The 13,187-nt window shown below is 43.9% G+C and overlaps 1 protein-coding gene across 7 annotated transcripts in view; it reads left to right on the forward strand.

Annotated features, from left to right (window-relative positions):
- The window catches only part of UBR3 (ubiquitin protein ligase E3 component n-recognin 3), a 2,118,328-nt gene extending 2,106,254 nt beyond the window's left edge, over positions 1 to 12,074 (forward strand). For 6 of the 7 annotated variants that reach the window (XM_086956098.1, XM_086956102.1, XM_086956099.1 and 3 more), the window contains one exon: positions 9,688 to 12,074. In XM_086956098.1, coding sequence (XP_086812224.1) covers positions 9,688 to 9,805 — 118 coding nt within the window. In that variant the 3' untranslated portion in view covers positions 9,806 to 12,074. The remainder of the gene's footprint in view (positions 1 to 9,687) is intronic. The other variant, XM_086956104.1, reaches the window with a different exon arrangement.
- The last annotated feature ends 1,113 nt before the right edge of the window (positions 12,075 to 13,187 follow it).

Genomic DNA, 13,187 nt, shown 5'->3' on the forward strand with positions numbered 1-13,187 from the left:
TCACGTAGATCCGGTGCAGAATCTTAAGCTGCACGAGTCGGAGACGGGCTGGAATCGCGACCTCCTTGGGCAAGGATATCGCAGATTGCCAGTCCTCATCATCTAATTCTAAACCGTCATTGGTCCAAACCTCTCTAAGGTGTACCAACAGGTCAGCCCGGTCGTTAATCAATTTTTTATGTATCAGAGAAATAGTACTGTCTGGAACGTATCCATCAAGCACCCGATCTTCGAGTGGGGACGATTCCGGGATAGCAACACCTGCAGTGCTTAATTTGTAAAATATGAAGTGCAGGTGCTGAAATGTTTGTCGGAGGCCACACCTACTTTTCGCTGGCTCCACCCATTTCCTCTACTGGCTCCACCCACTTACTCACAACGCATCATCAAAAAGTCCGCAACCTTGAATTTTTCTTCAAAGGACTTAAAATCAGCCTCAGAACTTTGCCACCCAAAAAAACATACGTCAAAATCGTCTAACATTCTCCTAGAAAACAGAGTTGATTTCTTAAAGCACATCATTTAATATTTCATAGACAGCCAAATGTTCTCCACAGAAAATAACATCCATGGTGACTTCATCACTAAGTGGGAAAAGAAAAACAAGAAGTGTTCCTGCAACATCAATATTCATGTGAAGAAATTCAACTTTCATTGACCCACTAACACCCACATCCCACAAAGCCAGAAAAACTCTCATCTTTGTCCCTTTCATCTAACTTTTGCACAGACCATCAAGGTCAACTGCCCTATCATCGCCTCTACCCTTTCAATATAAAACAAGTGAACCCATATCACACTATCCAAAAATGTCCAAAGAAGATCCTGAAAAAACCTCCTGACCATTAAGCCAAAAAATTCTAGGGGCCCACCTCAGCCTGGCACTGGAAAACATCGAACACATCACTGACGTCAACTCCCATGTAAAAGAATATATCACAAAAATCTAATTATACTCAAATAAAAGCACCACATTAGCCATCAAAAAACTTCTTTGAATGGCAAGCAATGCATACTTTTGAGACAAATCAAACAAACAAATTACAACCTAGGAAAAGGAAGCATCAGCTCTTTCTGGTGGATGAGTAACATTTCAATGACTGAGTGACACATTCTCACAAGCAAAATCAAGCAATGAAAATGAGGGAAACATATGATATGAATATCACAAATTACACCCATTTGAGGAACGAGAAACTTTAAGAATATCTTAAAACTGCAGCAAAGCACCAGAAATGCAAGAGCACTGTGGGGACCTGACTGTACCAAACAGGATGCGAGAGACCATACTGCCTGCAAATGAGCCTCATCATCCAAAACCCCCCTTACACCCCACAAAAACAGGATAGATCTCCCATGGGGGGACATAAGCAGAACCCCGAGCCTCACCCTCTATAATCTCCACCCGGTAGCTGCCACTTATCCATCTCGAACGCGGGGTTCCAAACCGGACCGTACATTCCATGATTGATCGCTCCCAGCTGGGAGGCCCAGTAGTATCGCTTGATATCCGGAAGTGCGATACCGCCGTCATACCAGGGAAGCGTCAATTTGGCGAGGGCGATACGCGGACGTCCGCCCCATATCAACTGCCTCTGCAGACTCTCCACCTCATGGAAATAACCCGCCGGAATTACATTGAACGTGTTCTGAAGCGCGTATAAAAACCGCGGCAAAGACATCATTTTGAACAGAGCTGCGCGCCCCAGGGGGGACAATGGCAGTCTACACCAGGCCGCCATTTTAACCGTTGGAGTGGAGGAAGCAGATTACGTTCATAACGGACAACAGGGTCCAGTGTAATAAAGACCCCCAAATACTTAAATCCCGTCTGTGCCACCTGTATAGGACAGCCGCGTGGTAAAGAGGGGGTGTCACCCGAAAGTACGTAAACACAGTACTTGGTCCAATTAATCAAAAGGCTGGAGTTCCTCCCGAACGAGTTCAGCACATCAATCAGTACTATCAAGGACTTTCGAGGTGACGAGAGATACAACAGGATGTCATCTGCATATAATGATATTCGATCCTCAAATTCTGGGGTCCACTGAATACCCTTCATTGATGGTCCCCACCGCAGCCAAGCCGCCAGAGGTTCCAAGGCGAGGGCGAAAAGAAGTGGGGACAACAGGCACCCCTGTCGCGTGCCCCTCCCCAGAACAAAGGACTTAGAAACCCGACCATTTACCACAATCTGAGCTAATGGTTCCTCGTATAGAAGTTTTACCCAGCCGATGAAACCAGAACCGAAACCAAACTTTGCAAGAACAGCCCAGAGATATGGCCATTCCACAGTATCGAAGGCCATCGTAGCATCCAAAGAAACCAAGATGGCCGGGTCATGCAGCGTCGTCGCTCTCGCCAGGACGCCATGAAGGCGTCGCAGGTTCTGAGCCGTGTTGCGATGTGGAATGAAACCAGATTGATCCGGATGGATCAGGTCACCGATCACCTTTATCAAGCGATTTGCCAATAATTTTGCTAGGATCTTGGGCTCTGCGTTAAGGAGTGTATAGGCCTATAGGATGTGCAGCGATCTCGCAGTTTCTCCTCCTTATGAATCACCATGATGGTCGCAAGTCGCTGATCACGGGGAAGGGAACCGATGTCTTGCGATTCTAGGAACATAGCACGAAGATGCGGCGCCATTTTATCGGGACGCAGCTTGTAAAGCTCGATGGGGAGACCATTAGGGCCCATAGCTTTGCCCGAGGGGATGGATCGGATAGCGGCTGCCACCTCGTCAACCGAAAATGCTGCGTCCATCAAATCCCTATCTGAGTCCGATAGGCGCGGCAACGCGATGTCCCTTAACAGTAGATGGGAGTCTTCCTCTGGTCTATCGGAGACTGGGGAGTATACATTTCGAAAATGTTCCGCAAAACACTCCACTATCTCAACCGGGTCACAGGAGACTTTTTTTGTTCGAGGGACGTTGAGGAGGTTGGCTCCTGTTGATCGTATGGGTCTGTTGGGCCTATAGACACACAGAGCCCTCTTAAGAAACTCAGGTCCAGTGTTATGGATGGCTTTGAATGCGATGCAGAGTGCTTTAAATTTAATTTGGCTACTTATCGGTAGCCAGTGGAGTTTTCGGATCTCGTTTGAGATTGGTTGATATTTAAGGGTGCTGGTTAGCATTCTGGCGGCAGAGTTCTGCACCATCTGTAATCTATTTATGACCTTCTTCTGGGCATTGAGGAGGAGGTCATTACAATAATCTATTTTTGACATTACCAGGTTCCTAATAAGGGTTTTTCCGGCACTATGTGGAACGAATGGTAGTTTTTTAATTTTCCTAAGGGTATAGAAAGAAGAGGAGACCACGGCATTGGCATGAAATGAAAAGAATAACTTGTTGTCGAATAAGACGCCTAGATTTCTGACTTTCAAAACAGGAGGGGCTAGAGGCCCTATATTGGCTGGCCACCAAGTAGGGGTCCATGCAGGGGAAAGTTTACCAAAAATCAGTACCTCCGTTTTATCGGAGTTCAACTTTAGGCAGTTGTTGGCCATCCAAGTACTAATAGCCAACATTCCGTCTTGGAAGCTGGCTGCAATTTCTCCTCCGTTGTTATGGATTGCGAGCACCAGTTGTGTGTCATCTGCGTAAGATGTCACACCCATCCCATGGGTTTTGATCACTCTAGCCAAGTCCGACACGTAGATATTAAATAAGGTCGGACTCAAGGATAACCTTGTGGCACACCACACGGAAGGGTAAATGGGAAGGACTCAAAGTCACCAAGACTTACTAATTGTATGCGGTTAGAGAGAAATGAAGACAGTAGGTCTTTAGCCTTATGTTTAATGCCAATGGTTGAGACACGGTCGATCAGTGTAGCATGATCGACCGCGTCGAAGCCTGCTGATAGGTCTAACAGCACCAGAACAGCAGCACCACCTTGGTCCGGTACTGTCATGATTTCGTCCGAGGGCAGTTTCTGTACCATGACCTCTACTGAAACAGAATTGCGTGTTGTCCAGAAGTTGTTATCTTAAATGTATTGGGCCAGCTGTGAGCTCATTAATTTCTCAAAGATTTTTGTTGGAAATGGAAGGTTTGCGACAGGTCGATAGTTTTTTGTTTCTGCTGGATCAAGGTTCTGCTTCTTTAGCAGCGGCTTGATGATAGCCTTTTTCCAAATAAGGGGGTAGATGCCTGTTTGAAACATGGCATTACAGATATCTGTAAGATTGGGTGCTATATGTTCCGGTATCAGTTTTAGAACTGACGGGGGCAGGGGGCAGTGGGGGAGCCTGATTTGATGGTAAAGATTAAATCGGAGATCTGTTTTGGTGAGACTTAATTGAATTTTAGAAAAGAAGGGGAGCTTTCTTCATTACTGAGGACATACTTCAAAGGGTCGGCTTTGGACAGCGCAGTGAATTTGTCGTATATATTGAAACTAGCCAGTGAACTGCAAAGATCTTGGGTGGGAGCTATTGGGGAGTTCGTCGTGGCTCCCAATAGTTTTGTGACTACCTGAAACAGCTGCTTGGTGGAATCTTGGGCGGATTCTATCTGACTAAGGTAGTATTTTCTTTTCTCCCTGATAATAAGCTGTTTGTACTTGGATAGAGCTTCCTTGTAGTTGTTTTTTTCAGTGGTATTATAGTCTCTACACCAGCATCTCTAGGTTCCTACATCTTTTTTTTCCCAGTCTAAGTGACTCAGAGAACCAAGGTGCCGAAGGAACAGCTCTGTTTTTAGAAGCATTTTTCAATGGCACTAGAGTGTTAAAGGCATTGTGCAGCCATTCGTAGTAGTTTCATGACGCAAGTGTAGGGTTTAATGTAGAGTCATATTTAGTAGATGACAGGTGTGTGGTAAGGAGATGCTGGTCAATGTAACTCCATGCTTTAAACTGTGAAGGTGAGATTAGGCTAATATGCACAGGGTTGTTTTTTTTATCTGAAGGTCAAAGAGGACAGCTCAATGGTCAGTCCAAACTAGAGGCATGGTTTTATGCAAAGAGATTTGCTTATTGCTGGTGAAGAGCCCGTCCAGCGTATGACTGGCTGAGTGTGTGGGGCTGGTCACCAACTGAAGAAAATCTACCGCCTCTAGTTCGGCAATGAGGGATGAGGTGTCATTGTCATAAAAGTTCTCCCAAGTGAAAATTGAAGTCCCCTAGCATAGTGAAGTCAGATTCTACCACACATGGTTCCAGTAAGCTGCCTAAGGTAGAGAGAAATTCTGCTCTGGAGCCTGGTGGAAGATAGAGGAAGATTCATTTGAAGGTCTGTGAATGACTAAGCATTATCGAGAAAGTCACAGCTTCACAGACCGTGGAGGGAATTGTCTCAGTCCTGATTAAGTATTTGTCACCGTGTATGATTGCCAATCCTCCTCCTTTTTTATAGTTCTTTTGTGTCTGATTACGCAATACCCGTCAGGGGTTTTGGTGCCGAAATCTAGTCCGGCAGATAGGTCACTCAAGGTGTCTGTAATAAATATGTCTAAATTTTGGTCCTTTAGGAAATACCGTATTTCATATGAGTGTTTAGGAAGAGAGCAAGAGTTTATAAAGGCTAAATGAGTATATTCATGATTTATTTGCGAAGTAAACATCTGCGATAGTACAGGTTTATTGTAAGTGTCGAGATTAAAGAAACATTTGGGGCAGCTCCAAAAGGAGTTAGTATCTAAAGAGCAAGTGTGTAGATGAGGACAGGAATGAAATTTGGTCAGTTGGTATAGTTCCGAGCTTCCTATATGTATATTTTACTTCTTTCTTCCCACATTAGTGCTCCGTGGTATTTTAATCTTATGTTACCATATCTTATGCCATAACTGTTCAATCTGATGCACAGTTGCTCACTTTGACTCCTACTCTAAAAACTGTATTTTTAGTTGCAATGACTTCAGTAGGGTTGGTGAACTCAAGACCATCTTTAAACTAGTATACAACAAAGATTGGCATATCTGGTATTGCATACATTTTCGGTATTTATACAGAGTGGTCATGATTGCCCAATGCTTCTACTACCCTGGGTGGTCCTATGGTGAGTGGGTCTGATGCCTTAACTAGGACAGGAAAGTCACAGTGGGTGGCTGATATGAGGAGAAGGGGGACGGGGAATGGGTTCAAACACGTTTCCCTAGTCAGAGAAATGTATGGGTCTTAGGAGCAGGAGGGTAGTCTAAGGGAAGGGTGTTAGTTACTCGCAGTGTGTGGTAGGCCTTAAGAATGCAAGGCTGTGGAAGACTCCATTGGTGGATCGAGCAGTTTAGAGATGCCCATTGGTTTGGGGCCCTCGGGCATCAGCATAGTCCTCTGGCGTCCTCACTATGTAATGCCACTGCTTCGCCCTTTGCCCATTGGGTGAACAGAGCCAGCCATTGTTCGGGGGTTGAGGGTGGTGATTTCCTGCAAGCTAAAATTGTTTCTTGGCCAGTATGAGTGCCAGGTCAAGGAAACACTTTGCCCACGTCCCACATGATGTTTGAGCTGCCTTTGAGGCGTTCCAGCTGTGATAGAATAGTGGACCAGTATGTTGGCAGCTGTGGGCAATTAAAAAGGATGTTTAAGGCTAGCTCCCTAGGTGTTACACCTGGCACAAGTGTGGGAGCCACCAATAAAAATGTGTGCCAGTTGTTTTCTGGATAAGTATGCCTGATGAAGTACGTAGTATTGGAGTTTTAGGCAGGCGTTGCAGGATACCCTGGTCTTCTACCATTCCTTATCATGGAGTAATCTGCCAAATTCCATCTGCTAGACCTCCTGCAATGTTTGGAGTGATATCTATGTATGTGCAAGCATGGCTTTAGTGATCTATGTGATTAACCTGCGTCCTGTGCCCTGGCATTGTTTGTAAATGCGGTGTGTGACTGGTTCAGAGCCTTGATTTGCCCAGGTGTCCTCCATTGCCCTTTTCAGGTAACCATGGAGGAGTAACTGGCCCTCAGGAAGCGCATACTGTTCAATCAGTGCTTCGAACACCATCAGGTGCCCATCGAGTAAAGATCGCCCATGTAGACGATGCCGGCATCCTCACACCTCTGTCATCGGCTGCTGGTGAGGTGGCCCCTCTGAGTAGGGAAACCGAGTAACAGAATTGTTGGAGCATATGGAGGAATGGGATTGGTGAGGCATGCAAGAGCCACCTTTGGGAGGAGGGGTAAACTCCAGGGGGGCGTACTTGTGTGTGCAGGAGGTGAAGAAGGGTTTTATTCAAGGGAGAGGGAGGAATTGATCATCCCCGTGTCTTCTAAACCTGACATGCCAGTCAGTAGGAGCGCCATTGCAGTTGGGCTGCCAGGTAATAATATTTATATTTCGGCAACCCTTAGGCCTCCCTGCTCTGGTGGGAGCTCTAGTTTTGCCAAGGCCACCTGTCTGCGCGGTTTGTACCAACATAGGTCCCTCAAAAAAACATGAGGTCCCGAAACAATGAAACACACAAGATGATGGACGGAATGTTGCACAATGGCAAAACATTCACCCCCAGGCACAGATCTGGGTTTAATCCATCGTTATTTTGGTCACCAAGCCACCCTAGTTCAAACATGGCCATATTCAAATCAGTCTTGACCCTGTGCCTCATGGGAACAGTCCCAAAACAATGAAGTGAGATTGTAAGGTTTGCAAAGTAATGCAGTTGGCGGGGGAAGATTATCATTTTCGAGATCACCACTCTGCCCTCTACAGACTATGGGAGTGATGTCCGGAACGGGATCTACGACCTAATGGAGGTGACGCTGCTAATACATTATGTTCGAGAAGGTCAGGGGTTGCACGTTAGACCCAAATCACCAGATATCTGAATGAAGAGCACTCCCATCTGACCAGATACTCTGTCACCCCCAGGTTCATGGCCCTCGGCGCAGTCCTAGGCACTAGGGGGAACAGGCAAGATTTGTCCAGTTGACTGCCAGTCTCAACACCTGGCTAAATTCTGCCAGTAGCAAGGCGACCACAGTGAGATCGGAATCAGTGTCCCACAGGTAGAGTAGGACATCGTCTGCATACAAGGAGGCTGCATGGAAGACGTCTGATAAAGGGATACCCCATCCCATCCATGCTATGGAGGCCAAGGGTTCCATAATCATGGCAAACGAGAGGCGAGAGAATGCAGCCCTGTGGGGTACAGCTTCCGTTCAAAATGGTCCACAGACTGGCCCTCCACAGAGGGTCCTAGCTGTGGGGGATGTATATAGAAGCTGGATCAGCTTGGTAATGTAGGGGCGAAGACCACATTTCTTAAGGGCTGCAAATAGGTACGGACAGCTGAGGGAATCAACAGCTTTACAGATTTTCAACACAAGTGCTGCTGCTCCAGGCCATCAACTGCAGGCCCTCTTAATCCTACCACCATTCCTGGTTTTAACCCTAACAATCTCACAATTGCCAAAATGGTACCTGTCTTTCACATGGGCCATTCCTCACTCTTGCATCTTTTTTTCTCTTCACTCCCCTCCAAAGAGGAGGAATGACTGCATAGGCTGGACTCCAAACATGCACTGCATTACTTCATTGACTGCATGCAGCAGGACAGACTGTATGGTCAGCTATTTATGAGATTTGCGAAAGCAATGACGCATAAAACAGTGACCAAGCCCACCATTACGTGTTGACTTTACCTTTGCATTAAAATTGCTGTGCCTTGGCCAAGAAAGAGACTCCAACGTGCATTCCTGCATGTCCCCCCAGCGCTTTGGCAACCCTATCCTATTGGTTGATTTATGCTGGGCAGCCACGTGGTCAACTTTACATACTTTTGCCAAACATTACTGTCTCACAGCATGCAGAAACTGCTAATTTGCTAGAGCTGTGTTCCATGATTTCCTTTGATTATTAGCACTAATCATTTCCACCTCCCGAAGGGTGTTGCTTTGGGACTCACTCATAAGGTGAAGAATATGCAGGAAGATATAATATCCACCAGAAATATTATCGCCGAAGGTAGACATTTTCTTATAGCCTGCATTATCATTTTACCTCATTACCTTTGAAACTGTGTCAATTCATTCCTTCTCAGGAGTGCGCTCAAATGTCTCTAAAAGCAGTCCGCTTAGCCAACTTTAGTGTGTGTTTTTTTTTACCTTCAAGTATCAAAACCTTTTACTGATTTAGCTGAAGTTCCATAAATTCGTAACTCACATTAATATTGTCATGCTTCAATCACTACCAGAATACATGTGATTATGGTATGTGTATTCTGCAATCACCCAGTCTTTGCAATGTTTCCCTAAATGTGCTTCCCTCCAATGACTTGTTATGAGGAGGATTGTAATTGAATGGTTGTTCATTTCTTTCGTTCTACAAGTTTCTAATGTGCAAGGAGGTACAGGAAGCGGTTCAATCCATGGCTCAGTCTGCCAGGTGCTCAATGGTCATACGTGCTTTGTAGGTTTCTGCTGGATAAATCAATTTACTTATTGAAACCTCTCACTTTGGTAAGAACCCTGCAGAATGGAAAATCGATACAGTACATAAATGTGAAATATTCTAATAGAGCCCCTCATGAAATTGTGCTACAGATATTTTAGTTTGAGAAAGTTAAAGAGCCTCTCAAAAGGTACATCTGTAAAGAGATCTGGAAGAAGTCCATTTAAATTGTATCTAACACGACAGCATTGGAAAGTGTCATAACCCTGCTGCACGTCACGTATAAACGAAATAAAGTTTTCTACAACAAAGCTGCTATTTATTAATTCTATGTTTGTTTCTTCCCATTCAGACGCGGTAAGCCTCTTTATATCTGCAAGGAGAGGTACAATGTTCTGGAGCAACAATGGGTGACGCACACGTTTGATCACATCAATAAAAGATGGGGGCTTCATTACAATGGATTGTAATTCATCTGATGTACGGTCACTCTGTGTCACTGACGTAACTCCGTATGCAACTTCAGCCATAAGGAAAGGGCAGAAATGATCTGTTCCTTTGGAAGACTAACTAGAGAAGAAGAAATCCATGAAATTAGATGACCATCCTGTAGCTAGGTGCTATTAAGATAGTAATAAGGATACTCCTATGTAAAAGAGTGTGTTACTGGTGTGAAAGCTTCATTATTTGAAGGAAGGAGGACTCCGCTTTAAAAATAAAGCACAACAGTGAGAGATCAGTTTGTCCTGTTTCACCAAGTGTGAAAGCAAGCGGAGTATTGAGATGAATTTAACAACTTTAGTGACATTTACCAGCATCATTGTGTATGTTTGCTTCGGCCTTCTTTGTGTTCATATAGGATTGTTGCTATGTATTTATGTGTACTTATAGAATCATTGTAAAACAAATGGTTGCTTATGTGATATACTGTATAGTAACAGATGTCTAAAACAGATCTTTACAAAATATACATATATGTCTCTCTTATTGAGGTGTCTACCAAAAGCGTTTAGGCTTTGCTGCACACCTATTTGGTTCTCAGGAATTTCGGATATTCTCAATAGGCGAAGAGGCGAACTGGCTGTAAAATAATGTAGTATGCTGCTCCTATCATAATGCAGGATTTGGTGGCTCTTGCCAAGTTCTATCCTCTAGAAGTGGATCTGGCCACAACTAGTGAGTAAATAAACAGAAGCATACATGTATTTCCCTTTACTTACAGATTGTGTAAGACGCAGACCCTAATTACAGTCTTGGATGCCTGCTTCTCATGAACCTCCAGATGTGAGTTTTAGAGCGATTGAATTATAAAGGTACATGTTCTATTTAAAATGAATCATACTTTTGGTTCCTTCGTGCAGCTCAAGGGGTTCATTTCTATTGTGCTTGTGCAATGTCATCACTGCTCATAGGGCTTTATTTCTTGAAATGGAAAAGCTCAGCAGAGGTGGCCCTGTTGACGTGGTCAGTGCATCCTCCTTCCCAGATTAAGAATGCCTAAGAGATCTGAAATCTTTTCATTGTGTTAACTCCATGCAGTCTTTAGACAGGGACATTTACAGCTAGATATCATGCTGCAAATGTTTTCTAACAAAATTATTCAGTACATTATAATATTTTTTTATGCTGTATTAAAGAGTTCCTGTCATTTTTTTTTCTTTAGTAAAACGTCAGTGGAAAAGAGTAAGCGCCACGGGTCGCTGACAGAAATGCACTTGTTTGTCCATTAGACCTATTATATTTGTGTGCCCTTTCGTGCGTACCGCACTAAAAACATTGCGTAGAGTAAAACATAAAAAGGGAGGTTGCCTGCAAAACTGGTAAAGGTGTACACAATTGATATTCGTATTTATTTTAAAATTTCCTAAACGTTTTTAAACCTACCCCAAATATGCTAAAAATGGCATTGTTTTATTTCATTAAACTGCTGTAAAATGTGAAGTTGAACGTATTCACAAATCAGACTCTTAAGTATTCTGCAAAAGTACTAATTTATTTGAATATAGTTTAAAGTTTATCTTAATTTTGTTTTTACAATGCTCATGGATGCCAGGCCATTTTTTGTAAATATGGTGAATTAACAAAATGATCTACAACTACAGAATAACGTTATTACAGGGCTCAAGAACTTGAATGGCTGAATTGGTCTAGAAATCTAATGCATCAATGAAAAGAGATAGTGTATCAAGCATTTGATCACAGTGTATTATTAAAATTGGAATGTTTTATGTGTGCACATGGATGTGAAGTGAAATTATTAGCCTTAACTTCAAGAGCTGGATATGTTACAGTTTTCTGTGACTGACTAAGACGTCAGGTAGCAGTGCAGAAAAACACTTGCGTGGGAATTGTACTTGAATACATTGATGCATGCTGCTGAACACTAATTCTGATTTTCTTTTTCTGTCCTTTTTTCTCATACTTTTCCATCGTTTATTTCATTGCCCTTCCTCTCTGATACTCACACATTCTCTTTCCAGACCCCAAATGATTTTGAACTTTGAACTTGATTTTTTATAAATCCGGATATACAGATTAACAAGTACATGCAAAAAATGTGTGTGTGTGTGTGTGGATTATACTATTGCTGAAACCTCTACTGTGTGATATCTTTTGTGAATGGTCATTTAAGTACAGTACATTACTGTAGAAGCTAAATTAATCTTTATAATACATCAGAAAAGTACACAATGAAATATAATCAACATTGTAAAATATGTTAATAAAAATCTAATCTAATTCAACGTTTTGGTATTTTAATTCACTTTCCATGAAATTATTTTTTCTTCCTGATACCCAGAACATCACTGAAGTACTTCATCAAGATTTGTGTAATTGATCACTCAATGTCTGTGCCTCATAATTTGTTGCAGTAAGTGATCCACAGCGGCCCATTTATGCTTATGCTGGGATAAATGCAGTCTGTCCATTAACCCAACAAATGCCTGTATCCTGTACCTCTCGGAGCGCTACAGCCATGTGTTACCAACCAAATACTCTGCTGTTAGTACTCCTTTTCAAACTCTGCAGCTTGTAAACCAAATTCCACCAGATGAACTTGAGCCTGGAACAGCTCTTGAATGAGGGGCACTGCAGCCAGGATGACCCACCCTCACACCCGAAGGCTCAATATTCTGAGTCCCGGCCCATAACCAGGGGCATTGCACCTGGTTCCTACACCAGTAGGTTGTCTGCAATCTGTGCCTTCTTTCACAATGGAAATGCAGACTGGATTCCAATCATTGCTTGGCAGCGTGTGCCCCCCACCATGGTCACTGTAACCCTCACCAGGGACTCTCCTCTCTGTACTCTGTCATGGGCTTTGAAACCTGTGCCCAACCATCCAGTGGCACTATATGTGTCCCTAGCACAAGCCAGTGGTTCTTCAATCTATGCCTCACAAGCCAGTGTCACTCATACCTGGAGGTGTACAACCATGTTGCCAACTTTAGCCAGGAGCTCCGCAGCATGGGTCTTGCATTCCCAACCTGCCTGGTAGCATTGCAGGCCTTGCCCTCTCCCTCCATCTTGGGCTTGAAACCAATGTCCCCTCTCACCAATGGCACTACAAAATATGCCACATCCCACCAAGGGAACTACAGTGAAAGCCACCTGCACTCAACCAGAGGCATCTCACCCAGATTACCCCATGGCATGGGCTTCTTTAGGCTGTGCCGTCAGCACTGGTACTCAAGCCTGTGAACCCCTATCACACGGAACACTGTATCGAGCAATCTCGCTGCAATTATGGTCACTAAAGTCTGAGCTTACTTTCTCCACCAGGGCTCTGTAAGCCCCGTCCCTCCATCACAGGCTCTGAACCATATGTGCCCTTCCCCAACTTATACTGCA

This window comes from Lissotriton vulgaris, chromosome 2_1, assembly GCF_964263255.1.
Source record: "Lissotriton vulgaris chromosome 2_1, aLisVul1.2, whole genome shotgun sequence".
Classification (NCBI taxonomy): domain Eukaryota; kingdom Metazoa; phylum Chordata; class Amphibia; order Caudata; family Salamandridae; genus Lissotriton; species Lissotriton vulgaris.